Raw genomic sequence first — 13677 nt, forward strand, 5'->3', positions numbered from 1 at the left:
GTAGACTGGTTCGCCAGTCAACAGAATGCCAATCCGAAACCTGTACTTCCCATCATTCCGATGATGGTTGAACGATTGCAGCGCCAGATTTCCCTCTAGCTATACTAATATGAAACTCTATGGTGATAGCCATAGAGTTTGGTGATAGCAGACGACGCCAACGTGAGTCATTGAAAAGACGTATCTGCAGCCGTTTAAAGCTAAGCCAAGACAAGTTAACCAATATGGCTGCGCCCAGTGATAGCCAAACAAGCCGTCTGCTCTGGACTGTCGAATGAACTTTGAGCAAATTTAACGCATATTTATTGGCGTAAATAATACGCAGCAGTGAACTAAACATGTTGTTAGTACGCGGTAAACCAAACTCACTTCTTAGGTCGGCCACACCGCTTTGCCGTTGCCTGTGCACCGCCGGTCCCTCGCACAGCGAGCGGTCGGAGCTGCCAAAACACAAGCAACGCAAAGTGCGCAACATCGGCATCGTAGCCCACGTCGACGCCGGCAAGACGACCATCACGGAGCGAATACTGTTCTACAGTGGCCTGACACGAGCTATGGGCGAAGTTCACGACGGCGACACAGTGACCGATTGCCTGCCCCAGGAACGCGAGAGGGGCATTAGCATCACCGCTGCCACGGTGACCTTTCCCTGGCGAGACCATCGCGTCAACCTCATCGACACGCCGGGTCACGTGGACTTCAGCATGGAAGTATGTGGTTCGCGAAACCAGAAAGATAACGTAACACTTGCTGCGACGTGTTGGAAATCAGGCACGCAAGCACATGCTCATAGTCGGCCGTCTTTCGAGGGAAGTCGACGCATGCCGTTTACACACGACCCATTATGCGTAATGCTGTGCGCACAAAACATGCGCAGCTGGCAAATGCGTCTTTGGTACGATACATTCAGCACAGGAAAGAAGTATAGCCAAAAAAAAAAAAATTCCATTTGGTGGAAATCAACGCTGCAGTTCTTTAACCATTTATTCTACCTGTCATATTTATTGTAAACAATATGAAAAAAGCAATTTATTTTATTTGTTGTGACATTTACGTTAGGAAAACGAAATAAGCCGCTAATACCAAACATCGCACTGAAAACATTTAATAAATGTAAGCATAACATGTGGTGTTTAACATTGCAAAGCGCAACTTAAGATGAAGCCGAGACGGACACAGTGTTGTGCAATACTAAACATACTTTACTAACAGGTCCACACCTTTACAATAACGTGGCTTCCCTGTAACGTTTTCCGAGATACCCGTGAGTCCTTTAAAGTTTACAGAAGCAACCGTTACTGTCTGTACTAGCACATATCTGTCACATATGTGAGCCAAGGCCAAGAAGTGCGCAATAAATTTTTCATATCGACCGTCAGCAAGCCAAGACTCTCTAATTGCCAGAATCCGAAGGTTTGGAGAAAAAAAAATATGGATTTACTGCTTCATGGTAATTTTTGAGGCTAGGCTCACATGATTGGTACTCTGTTAAATGATCTGTACATCTGTGTTTATATCCAAATTTCACACTGCTATTTCTAGCACAAAGATCTGCCTGATGACATAAACATTTTGAACTTGTAATTTACTGTTTCCGAGCTACCTTGCACATTTTTAACATATTTACAGACATGCAAACCTCAGAATATGGGGAATACTAGAGTTGAAGCTGGAACAAATACTAAAATTTGGTAATATATAGTAAAGATTGCTTCATTACTCAACATATTGATTGTTTTTAAAGGAACACTAAAGAGGAACGTAATTTGACCTGTATTAGTAAATTGACCTTCTACAATACCAAAAATGCTGCTCTCACGGTGAGAAAAGCCTTAGTAACCCAGAATAAATGCACAAATGAAAGACAAGTGGCAATGCTGCCTTGAAGTTCCTACAGCAGAAAATTGTAACATGAACTTTTGACGGCGTCATCTCGGGACTAGTTAATTTTTAATCAATAAATATGAACTAGTACATTGCATTCTAACAAAAGCTAAACTTAGCAAGTTTCAAAAATGTTTAGTGAGCCCCCACAATGGCCCGACAAAAGATACATTAAAGAACCATGATGTCACATTGATGTACCAACATTGCTGCTCTTGTGTGAAACCATTTTTGTGTGAAATTGCAGAAATTGATCTTTTGCCTTGTTTTCATCCTCTAATAATGAACATATAATCGTGAAATAAGCAAAGATAGAATTTTGAAAGAATACTTTATCAGTTACTGTCTCTCTTTAGTGCCCCTTTAAAGAAAACACTGGGCAGTGGAAATGATTTGGGAGTCAGAAATAAGTCCTGTGGTGGCTCAGCATGTGCTGTTGTATTTGGCAATGCTCCTGCTTGCTTGCTTGCCACAGGTGGAGCGTTCCCTGCGAGTAATGGATGGAGCCGTCACGCTTCTCGATGGATCTGAGGGCGTCCAGGCACAGACCATTACAGTGTGGGAACAGGCCTGCCGCCACAACCTGCCTCGCCTCATCTTTGTGAACAAGATGGACAAGGCTGCTGCCAGCTTCGATGCTTGCATATCTGATGTGCGTTCGAAGCTGGCAGCTGCTCCTCTGGTGGTGCAACTCCCACTAAAAACCACAGACAGAATGGTTGGCATTGTTGACTTGGTGTCCATGGAAACTCATATCTGGCCTGCAGACTCCCACCAAGGCCGCGTCTTCACTTGTGCACCTCTTAGACCAGGGACTAGCCAGTACGAAAAAGCTGCACAGAAGAGGTGATGAGCACACGTCTGCCTTGCCACCTACCATATACTGCTGGTGCAGTGCAGATGCACTTGCAGCCCATACAGTCGAACCTAGTTATAATGACTGCATATCCAACTTTAAAATACTTTTGTATACAATATTCATTATAAGCATGTATTTGTTACAGAATGATATGAGCGGAAAACTCTATACTCACTTTGTTATCTTCAATAATTTGCCATATATCGATGTTTGGTTCATGAATACTTTGTTTAGCGCAAAACAACAGACACAAGAAAGACGACAGGACAAGGCGCTAGTCTCTCCTTTCATCTTTCTTGTGTCTGTTGTTTTGCGCTAAACAAAGTATTAATGGATTCGCACCAACTAGCCCACCAACGCATTGTGCTGAACGATGTTTAGTTATTTCAAGGTTCGACTGTATTATGATTACAGTGAAATAACTGATAGTTGTCTATTCATTGCATGCTCATATTGCTGAGAAAAATTTCATACTTATTGACTATATTCAATCATTCATTATATTTGTGATCATTATGTCCAGGTTCAAATGTATTATGGTTACAGTGAGGTAAATGATAGTTAAGGGGTAACTGTTGGCAAGGGCCCAAATCCGATTTCCCTGTTCAGAATTATGTGAAATGCAGAAACACTCTGATTAGACAACTGCTTAACAAAGTAGAATGAACTCTGTTTAATTTAATGGAGAGGCCAAATTATACCAGCTGTTGGAAGCAGTATTCTTGTTTAGGGCCTCAAATACTCTTTCAGCAAAAAAATTTTCAAACTAAAATTTTTGGACATTTGACAATTTCTGCAAACATTGATGTTTAAATAAAAGATCTGCTGCCAGCAGTCGAAATATTTTTTTCTTAAATGCAGCAACACTCCAGGATTAGTTCAACAAATATTTCACAATGTGATATCTCTGTTTCTGCATATTTATATAGGAGCACACATGGCAAAGCTTCTTAAGAAATGAGTTGTTAAGACAAGGAAAGATGGGCCACATGAACAGCACTAAATGGACGAGACAAAGTGCCCTATTTGCACAATTCTACCGCGCCCTCAATTGTAACGCACAGTTAATTTATTCCCTAAATAAAAAAAAATAACTTTGTGCTGATTCTACCGTGCACATCAAGTAATAAAACCTCCTTTTTGCTGTCTGCCAACCACAGAAAGTCATCTTTAGTTCGATATAATGCATCACAAATTCCTTTGTCGCTGCCAACTACCAACACATGTCTCGGGAATGCCTAACACATGCGACCCTGCCCAGCTACCCTGTTCTTCTGCCTGAAGAATCACCTTATGCTTGAAGGATGCCTCATAATGAAAACGTTTTTTTTTTTTTTTTTTTGCTGCTGCCACTAGACCACCTTTAAAAAAGGTGATTGAGCAGAAGTGCTATGAGAGGCGTACAGCAAACTGGAAAATAGCGACCAAAAACCAAGGCGTAAAACAAGAATGTCTGTTTGATGATGGTGTGACTAGCTACTTTGCAATGAGCTTTTTTGTTTTGTTGTTTTATTGAGTATTGGTACTGTTTTTGATTTTGAGTAGAAATAGTTATGATTGCAATGCACACATGAATTTGAATGCAATTTTTATTCAAGAAACAAGCACGTTAGAATCGTGTAAGTACGGTAACACGAATAGGTAGGACAGGCCTTGTGTGTCTGATAGTGTTCTCAGACCATCCAGTCTTTCCTTAATAAACTCTTTCACCTTTCCACAATAGCAATGACAGGGCTTTCACACTCATTTTCTACTTACATAATACTCGCAGTGACTCAGATACACATCTCTAGGTGATCTAGAGGTTGTAGTTTGTTGTGCTCTTATATGACACATATTGAAATGTATGTCAAGAAATAACTGCAATACATACGAATTTGTGAGGGCTGTTGAATAACATTGCAGTTGCCTTTGTCAGCTATAAGAGTAATTAGATGTTGAAAAGCCTTTATCATTAGTCCTCAGTAAGAGCAAAACAACAGTTGCCACTGTAAAGGCAGAAAGGCAGGCTAGTAGCAGGTTGCTACAGCTGGCACTGGCACCCCAGAATTCAGGAAGCCACACACACAAAGAAAGGCACAAGATAAATGGGATGTGATGAAAAGAAAGGCACAAAATAGTTGTTCTGCAAATTTCATGCCTTTTTATGTGTGTTTTGCTAAATCAATGAAAAAGTTATAGAATTTAACATATTTAAACTGCACAGGTGGTTACGAGGGATCCCACAGTGGAATGCTTTTGGGTTACTTTTGACCCCCTAGGGATGTGTACCTAATGCACGGTGCACACCCAAGTGTTTTTTGCATTTTTCTCCCACCCGAATGCAGCTTCCGTGGCTGGGATTGCACCCGTGACCTTGTGCTCAGCAGTGCACACACTGTAACGGACTGGTATTAAATTGTGTGCCACCAGTATGAATGCAAGCTACTTATGTTGTGGACAATTGAAACATCAGAAAATTGAGGTTAACTAAGATGGGTTCTTTCATTGTAGTTCTTGTCATTTCATGTCGTTTGTCGTCATGATTTTGGCTTGTATGGTTAGTTTGGGTCAAGCACCACCTTTGGCCACCAGATATGCTGCAGTGCACAGTCGCACCCTCAGAGTATTGCTCACAAAATGTCTTCCACTTACTATTTTCCTGCTTATGTTGTGTTTAGTCACCTTAGTACATTTCCTACGCTGTGAAGCTGTATGCAAGAAGCACACTTGGAACAGCTCGGTATTGAGCAGTGATATCTTTTAGGGTGCAGTTTGATAAAAGCGATATGTAAAAACAGATACATGATACATTTACATTTAAAAGCAAACTACAATGAAATTTCACTTTGACTAAATTGGTTATAAGTGAGTAGTACATGCTATTTAATCAGTGTTGACACAACCGCAGGCCTGGTAATTTTATAATTTTCTTATTAACTGCCTTTAAATAGCACTTAAGCAGACAACGCGTGCGCCTGTTGGTTAGTAAGTATGATGCAAATCCCAGCACATTGCCGCGAAGATTTTCAGCATGCCACCCAATCTCGGAGGTCATGTCGAGGAACCACACTGGTTCTCAGTGTTGTGGTTTCTACATCATTTCTAGTGAGCACTAATGGCAGCTCTTCTTTCTCTCTTTTTTTTTTAGTTTCTGTATCCGGAACATTTGTTTTTGAATTAAAAATGTCTGTTTTTGTGAGATTTTTGCAACAAATACACGCGCATTTCTGGCCATGGAGAGTACACTTGCACAAAAAAAAAAAATTTTAGTTAATACTTAATTAGTATTGTAACCAATTAATGACTAACTCGATTACTGCAGCATCCACAACTGAAAACTTGCTCCAGTATATAAAAAATGCAACTCGGACTATATGTTAAGTTTCCCGTGCTTAAAACAGAATTTTGAGGTTTGAAACACAGCACAGCATACATTCAGTGTCCCACAAATTGCCTAACAACAGTGTAAAACTGCTTCGTTGCAGGCAGGAGCTCATTGAAGCAGCAGCAGAACTTGATGACCAGTTTGCAGACGAGTTTCTACTACAAGATCGGCAGGTCCCACCAGATGATCTCATGGCAGCACTGCGAAGAATAACCGTTGCGGGGAAGGGAGCACCAATGCTGTGTGGCAGCGCCTACCGCAACTTGGCGGTGCAGCCCCTGTTGGATGCTGTCATCGACTTTCTGCCCGAACCTGTTGTCTCTGATGGTAGCGGGCAGCTAGCTGCACTGGCCTTCAAAGTGGTGCACACGAAGGTATTGCAAACCTCAAGATGTCTCTAGAAGCCAAGCCACCTTCTTTTCCGATGGAGCACACATTCGCATGTTCTCGCTCTCGACCGCAAGCACTCTCAAGTCAGAAAAGCGCATCTGTGTATTACTAATCAGTACATCTACTCGGTACGAATATCTATGGGGCTGAGCTTGGAGGATAACAAGAGAGCTTGAGAAGGAGGTAAGGGCTCTGCAATGAACGATGAAATGGAAAATGATGTGTGTCATGTTAGGAAACAAGAAAACGGCAATATGAAGGCAGGTAGCTTTCATTCTAGATGAGACCAAGACAAAGAAGTAGAGTTGGGCAGGTTATATAATGCATAGAATTGGTGATTCATTGGAATAATAACACATGCCAGTAAAAGGAAAACACAATAAAGAGTGTCAGTGTCAGGTGGTATGATGAGATTTGCAGGATGAAGTCAGGTGGCACAGGCACCACAAAGTGCTAAATTTCAGCTCGTGTTTTGTTTTCTCTGCCCAGCATGCTTGAAATATTGAACATTAAAAATAAGCAGACTTGTTGCACTTTCATGAAGGGCCGCACAATCTTGCACCGCCTCAGCCACGCTTATGCCAATAAGGCTACTCGGTCACAACCCACTGGATCGCTGCACACTGTAGTGCTTTTTTCGCCTTGCTTTCACTTCACCGCAGAAGGAGAATGAGTGTCTGTATCCTCCATGGAACATAGTTGCATTTGCTTTCCCACAAAGCTCAGTCACCTGGCTGCTGAGCTGCCTACATATTGCAATGCGAAATTGGGAAGTGAAAGGGCATAGCATGAGCAAGGTGTTTTATCAAGGCGATTTGAAGGTGATCAAGTTAGGGTAGTCAGAATGGCGTAACAATGTTTCTGCTCAGCTAACTTTTGAGGAACGACCGAAAGTGTATGTCGGAAAAATGGAAACCTGCTGGGTGATTTGGGAACCGTTTGTACTGAAACAGCACAGACAAAATGTGAACTATGAGGCAGAATGAGGGCACAAGCACTGACTCACATTTATTTCTTCCATTCCGCAATGTGACTCTTAAGAAAAAAAAATGGTTCAGAAACCGTCTAACATTATTGTCAAAGTAAGCGAAGCCTTTCTTGACTGTATTGGCCACTTCAAAACACCATCAAGCATCTTGTCTTTTGGCTAAAGCAGCCTGACATCCTGCATCACTCATCTCTGATTGACGGGCCGCTTCACCTGGAGTCACCTCTGTGATGTTACACAATGTGCCAACAGAAAATGCTGGTGTAACACATGCCAGTGATGCACCTTTGTTCTGCCACAACCACGGAGCAAGAAATATTTAGGAGTGGAAACTCCGCTGTTTGCGGCGACCAGTAAAGGTCACAAGCCCGCGGATATATTTTCATGCTGGCGGCACCTGGCGGCATGGGAAGAAATTACCGCCGTTTCGGTTGCCACGGCAACCGGTTGAGCGTGTTGCTCCCGTTCGGCCGCGCGCGCCCGACTTCTGCCACGGAGTGGCAGGAGCCGCCGAGCCGCCTGCTGGGCGCTGCTTTCTTTTTTTTTTTTTCCGCTGCGGCTTCTACGACGCGCCGCATGGTGCCGCCACTGTATACGGTAGTGTCGGCGCATGCAGCAATTGTGACTTTATCTGGTCGCCCGCGCTCGTTCGCGCTAACGGGGGTTTCACCTCCTATATGTCTTACTCCGTGGCCACAACCAAGCACAATTGTGCATCTGCCATAACAGGCATGATATCGTCACTGATCCAACCAAAAAATCGGCAAAATGCCTTACACATACTCTCCTCATCTCCACCACAACCCCTCTTCGCATTCCCTTCTTTTTGCAGCTCGATAATAGCATCATCAGAATCTGTCCAACTTAGTAGAGAATATTTAATAATTTTAACTGCTAGAAGAGACTTCTGGTTCAACCGATGTGAAGGCGATCACCTTCGTTAAATCACACTGGCATCAGATTACACCGGTGACTTACGAAATTGCCCCAGAAGTACCCAAAGCCTACCCTGCCACAAACAATTTTCATGTTGTGCAACTTAAGCTGTAGGTTCTGGCCCACAATGTCGCATCCTAATGAGTATCGGGTCAGTGCACCTGCCCCTGGAGAGCATTGTCATGGAGATGAAAACAAAAACGTTTTGGTATCTTCCTCAGATGGAGGCAGCAGTGGAGAGAGATCACGTGGGCTACAACTTTATCTTATCTGACGTTTGACTAACTATCAGCCTGTAGCTTGTAAATAGTTGTAAATGGATATTTTCTTGTAACGACAGTGTTACAAACATTCGTCTCTGTGCAGTTCAAGGGCCCACTAACTTTTGTGAGGCTGTATGGCGGTCGCATCACAATGGGCCAGCGACTGTACAATGCCACGCGGGATGTGTCTGAGAAAGCGGTCGAACTGGTTGAAGTGACGGCTGACGAGTATCGCACCGTGCGTGAGGCCCTGGCCGGTGACGTGCTCGCCATTGCTGGACTCCAGCACAGCGTCACCGGAGACCTGCTGGTCGCCAACGCCACTACAGCTCGCTCAGCCCTCGAAGGTACAACACTGCACCACATTTGGTGAAGATGTAGCAGAACTGTGAATATTAAAGCATATTGATTGATGCCACTTAAAGTGCACCACTATGACAAGTGGATGTCGTAACCAAGGGATTAGAAAGGCAAAGATAACAAGCATGTGGAGTTGTTATAAACAAAGGCTCATAATTTATTCCTTCTATCCTGAGCTCCTAGTCGCATAACCAGAAAAAAGATTGGGCTTGCACAGTGTTACACCACTTGGCATCCTAGGCTTACAAAGCACTGCACAAGGCCTAAATTTTTTTCAAGTCTCGTATGCGTGGTTGGGAAGCCGGTGCCTCGGTATCAAAAAAGAAGAAAAGAAAAATCTTGCATAATTCTTGTACTATGGCTTTGAGTATAGTGCTTGGTGCGGTCACTCTGTGGCCATTGCATTCAGCTGCTGAATACAAGATTGCTGGTTTGAATACTAGCTGTAGCACCCACATTCTGATGAGCATGGTATGCACAAACGCTCATGCAGTGATATTTACGTATGCTTCAATGAGCCTTACGTAGTCATGGACACGGCATCCCTCGTAGCCCGGCCACTACATACCATCGAAACATCAAATCCCAATTTGTACAGCTTAAAATATAGTCAGAGGCATGCTTTCTGATTGAAAATTACATGAATGAAAATTGGTTTACATTTGTACAGATAGAGTGCTTGTAGTAGGCAACCAGGAAAAGGTGCTCAAGTTCATTGTGTGCTTGAATATGCTTTGATACAGTAAGCAATCTAGAGACAAAGGTTATAAGTGATTGAATGACCCTTGGTTGTTTGTTGTGCGCAGGGCCTGCTGGTCAACGGGCGGCAATGCAGATTCCGGAGCCCGTACTACTGTGCAGTATTGAGGCACCATCTATGCGTCATCAGAATGCACTGGATGCTGCCCTAGCCTGCATGTTACGTGAAGACCCAGCCCTGCGGCTCAGCCACTGTCCGGACACTGGGCAAATGGTCAGTGTGCGGGTGTTGATGTCGAGTAGTCAGAGCGACGAGCACAACCCAGCAGCATCCCATTTGGTCAAAAACTTGTTGATACACCATGAATGCATCAGTGCACTGCACATAGTTGAGATGTCGTACCTCTCAAGCACATTGAAAGATTGAAATGGTTTGTCTCCTCGTATTTTTGTGATAGCAACTATATGAACACTGCAGGTGCATCTTGCCATTGGCATTGCCGTCGCTGTGATGGTCCGTATGAAGTCCAAGGGCGATAACACCTTCCCTGCGCACCGCATGCTGTATGTGCGAGTGAAAACGCGTGAGGGAAGCCGACGATCGCGAATCAATTCGGTGTGTGCAAGAAATGAAAGCAAAGAGAAAATGCGCCGTCTTCTGTCACGCGAAAGGCCCTAGAGGGAGGGGTAAAGTGGGGGGCAGTGTTCTACGCCGGCAGCAATTGCGTATTTCTTGACCATGCGCAAGGGGAACTGACGATTGCATCTCAGTCTCACATGCGCAAGGGAGGAAAGCAGGAAGGCAGCACGGAAAAGAGGGGGGGAGCGTCCTACTTCGGCAGCAACTGTGTGCTTTGCACGGTCACGCACGCCCTATCTTGAAAGCCATCTGCAAGTGGCTCATACCTTTGTGCTTGCTGTGTTCTCGCCGCTTAGTTTGTGTTGAAGCAATATATAGCATGAAGATCACTTCGCTTGCTGCTGCTGCTGCCGTGATTCTTGCAAAAGGACGGATAGGCGGGCTAGTTAGTAATGCATATTAATAAAAACTTAAGAGTGCTAAAAACACAAAGGACATGGAAAAGAAACACACATAACAAACCCCTTGAGCATGTGTGGTGTGTGTTTCTTTTCCACGTCCTTCGTGTTTTTAGCGCTCTAAGTTTTTATTAATACACGGTTCTTCACGACAGCATTTTGACAGCGAGTGTCCGTGGTCATCGAGTATGATGTGTTCATGTTTGCCTGTGCGCAATGACACCATGCCTGTTAATTGAGTTAGTCAGCGAATGTTTACAAGTTTATACGGCTGATAAAACTACTATCTTTACTTCATACGGCTGTCTAGTGATTTGCTATCGCAATTGATGCTTCACCTTTCAGGCGAAACTGAGGCTCTTCTTATTTCATTCTTGAAATGCATATTTTTGAATGTCGCATTTGTGTGTAAGCGCATTTCTTGTGGCTACTACTGGTCTCCACATCAGTTGCACATTATTTGTTTTCTTTTGTTGTTGCATCAGATGCACATTTACCATTTCACTGTTGCATTTTATGTTTCATTGCATTTTGTACCCATTTTTCAGCAGATCTCTGTTAATACAGTCGACTTTCGGTGATTCAACCTCCACGGAACCGACGAAACTGATCGAATTATCTGGCGGGTTGAATTAAACAAGTTGCGGAAAAAATACTCGGGTATTGCTCGAGTTTACCACGCCTCCGAATCAAACGCGCGCTGGCTTTCTACGTGTTCGAACTAGAAAACTAATGTAGAAATGATTTAAAGCTTCTAACCAAAGTAGAAATCTAACGTGCACCCAATTATTTAGAATAGCGGTAGGTTTCCTAAAGTCAGCTTCGCCGCTTTACAGCCATGTTATGCGGTAAAGCGCACGAACGCGGTTTTGGTTTCGTATCCGATTGCATCACGCAGGCAATTTTAGGCCCAATTTCACTGGAAAACAAAAGGCGCCCGTTAGAATCGGGTAAATACCGCAATCAGACATTGTGAGCTACCGGTATTGCTTGAAAATTATTTTAGGGCGGGCTGAAAATAGGCGTTTCTGACAGATGTCATGTGTTCAACACATTCGCTGTACTCTAAGCTCCGCCGAGACAGACAGTGCCACTAAATGGGTCGTTATTGGGGTCACCATGTGGGTCAGGCGCGTTCATGCGGACTGGTTAAGGCTTAATTATCCCGCAAATGCCCATTTTAGGATCGAAATAACGGCCGTTTGGCCCCGTAAAAATGCATGGGTGCTGCCCGTGACTTTCGGTCGGGATCGAATTAACCGAAACATTGAACTAACAGGAGTCGAATTAGCGGAAGTCGACTGCAAGTGCTAAAATTATCCGCTTGCGACATCAGCTAAAATGCTATACTGGACTGCAGCACACATTAAACACACGAACATCATGTAGTCCAGAATGCCCATGAAGCCAGTACACTTTGTAATGCATACCGTATCGACTCGTGTAAGGGTGGCCCTTTTTTTCACAATTTTGACGAGGTGCGGCCCTTACGCGGGACCGAATCTATTGGTCAAAATGGTGCCGGCGACTAATGCACACCCCGGATCCGCGAGTGTGCCGTTGCATCAGAGGTCAACGCACAGCTCTCGCCATCTCGCAGGAGCGCGCGCAAGTGCGGAGCACGCGAAAATTCGCCGATGCACGCGTGCGGCGTCGGGGCATCGAACGCGATTGCATCTCCGGTGGAAATCTTTCTTTTTTTTTTACAAATTTCGGGCTGCCAAGTTCGGGGTGCAGCCATTACAGGGGTGCGTCCCTTACACATGTCTATATTATTGCCTTATTTTACAAGACGATGTTGCGTTGTTGTCTTTAACCTCGGTAATTAGAGATCCTTGCACTTTACATGAAACTTATAGGCCTTTGATTTTAATTAAATATACTTGAAACATCTAAAAGAAACCGAGACATTAAAACAAAATTCTTTGCTGCAAGTAATTTGTTGCTGTAGTTATACATTAGTTTATAGCATCTAAGCTTGGCGAAATACCAGAATTCTGCATAATTAACTGACATTGAACAGACCTCTTGGTAGCTGTCATTCACGCATGTATGCTGTTTTTCAGGACTAACCGCTTTCTTTTTGTAGACTCATTCTGACTGTCTTTGTTCCATGCTTGGCTCCGCTGCAGGTGCTCGGTGGCCTGGGACAGCTTCACCTGGAAGTGACACGGGACCGCATTCTGCTCGAGCACAACGTGGATGCCGGCCTGGGCCCTCTGCAGGTGGGCTTTTCAAGGTGTCAGTGACATCTTTCGTGACATAAATTGACCTGGTGAGACTCCTCGAGAGACGTTGGCCGAGTTCGGTGCCTCGGCCCCACTTTATCCAAAGGCAGGGTGTCTACCAACCGGGAAAACCGGGAAGACAGGGAATTCTCAGGGATTTTGAGTAGTCTGTAAAAACTCAGGGAAAACTCAGGGAATTTGTGCTTATATCAGGGAAAATTAGCTGTCATTTTATTGAAAGGGTCGAAAGTCAAGGTAATGCTGGCTCGAGTAACAGACAGGAATCGTAATGAATCGTCTTTGACGCCCTGTCGTCGGCTGGAGGAGTTGCCAATGTACAGTAAACGACCGACTTTCCGGATTCTCGATAATTTGGACGGCTTCGCGGCACCTCCACGTACCCCGTAGAGTCAATGTACCAGAACGTCTGAAATTTCGAACTTAAGAATTCTTCGCCGTCCGATTTCCCGGAGGTTTTGCCGTGACCGCAAGTCCGAAACGGCATTAATCAAAGCCGCCACCTCTGCCATTTTGATTACCTTGCCGCCTCGAACCGGCGCTCTCGCACGCAGATCCGCTGGCAGCCGTAGCCACCACGGCGGCAACGCTAGGCCTAGATGCTTCGACGTTCGCTATGAAGCTTCTTGCCGTTGGACGCCGTGTTT

At 44.3% G+C, this 13677-nt stretch overlaps 1 protein-coding gene across 1 annotated transcript in view; it reads left to right on the forward strand.

Annotated features, from left to right (window-relative positions):
• The first annotated feature begins 204 nt into the window (after positions 1-204).
• mRRF2 (mitochondrial ribosome recycling factor 2) overlaps positions 205-13677 on the forward strand; it is a 29616-nt gene continuing 16143 nt past the window's right edge. The window contains exons 1-6 of the mRNA XM_075673696.1: positions 205-710; positions 2360-2730; positions 6211-6484; positions 8791-9034; positions 9854-10020; positions 12917-13009. Coding sequence (XP_075529811.1) covers positions 339-710; positions 2360-2730; positions 6211-6484; positions 8791-9034; positions 9854-10020; positions 12917-13009 — 1521 coding nt within the window. The 5' untranslated portion in view covers positions 205-338. The remainder of the gene's footprint in view (positions 711-2359; positions 2731-6210; positions 6485-8790; positions 9035-9853; positions 10021-12916; positions 13010-13677) is intronic.

Source organism: Dermacentor variabilis, chromosome 11 (genome assembly GCF_050947875.1).
Source record: "Dermacentor variabilis isolate Ectoservices chromosome 11, ASM5094787v1, whole genome shotgun sequence".
NCBI lineage: Eukaryota > Metazoa > Arthropoda > Arachnida > Ixodida > Ixodidae > Dermacentor > Dermacentor variabilis.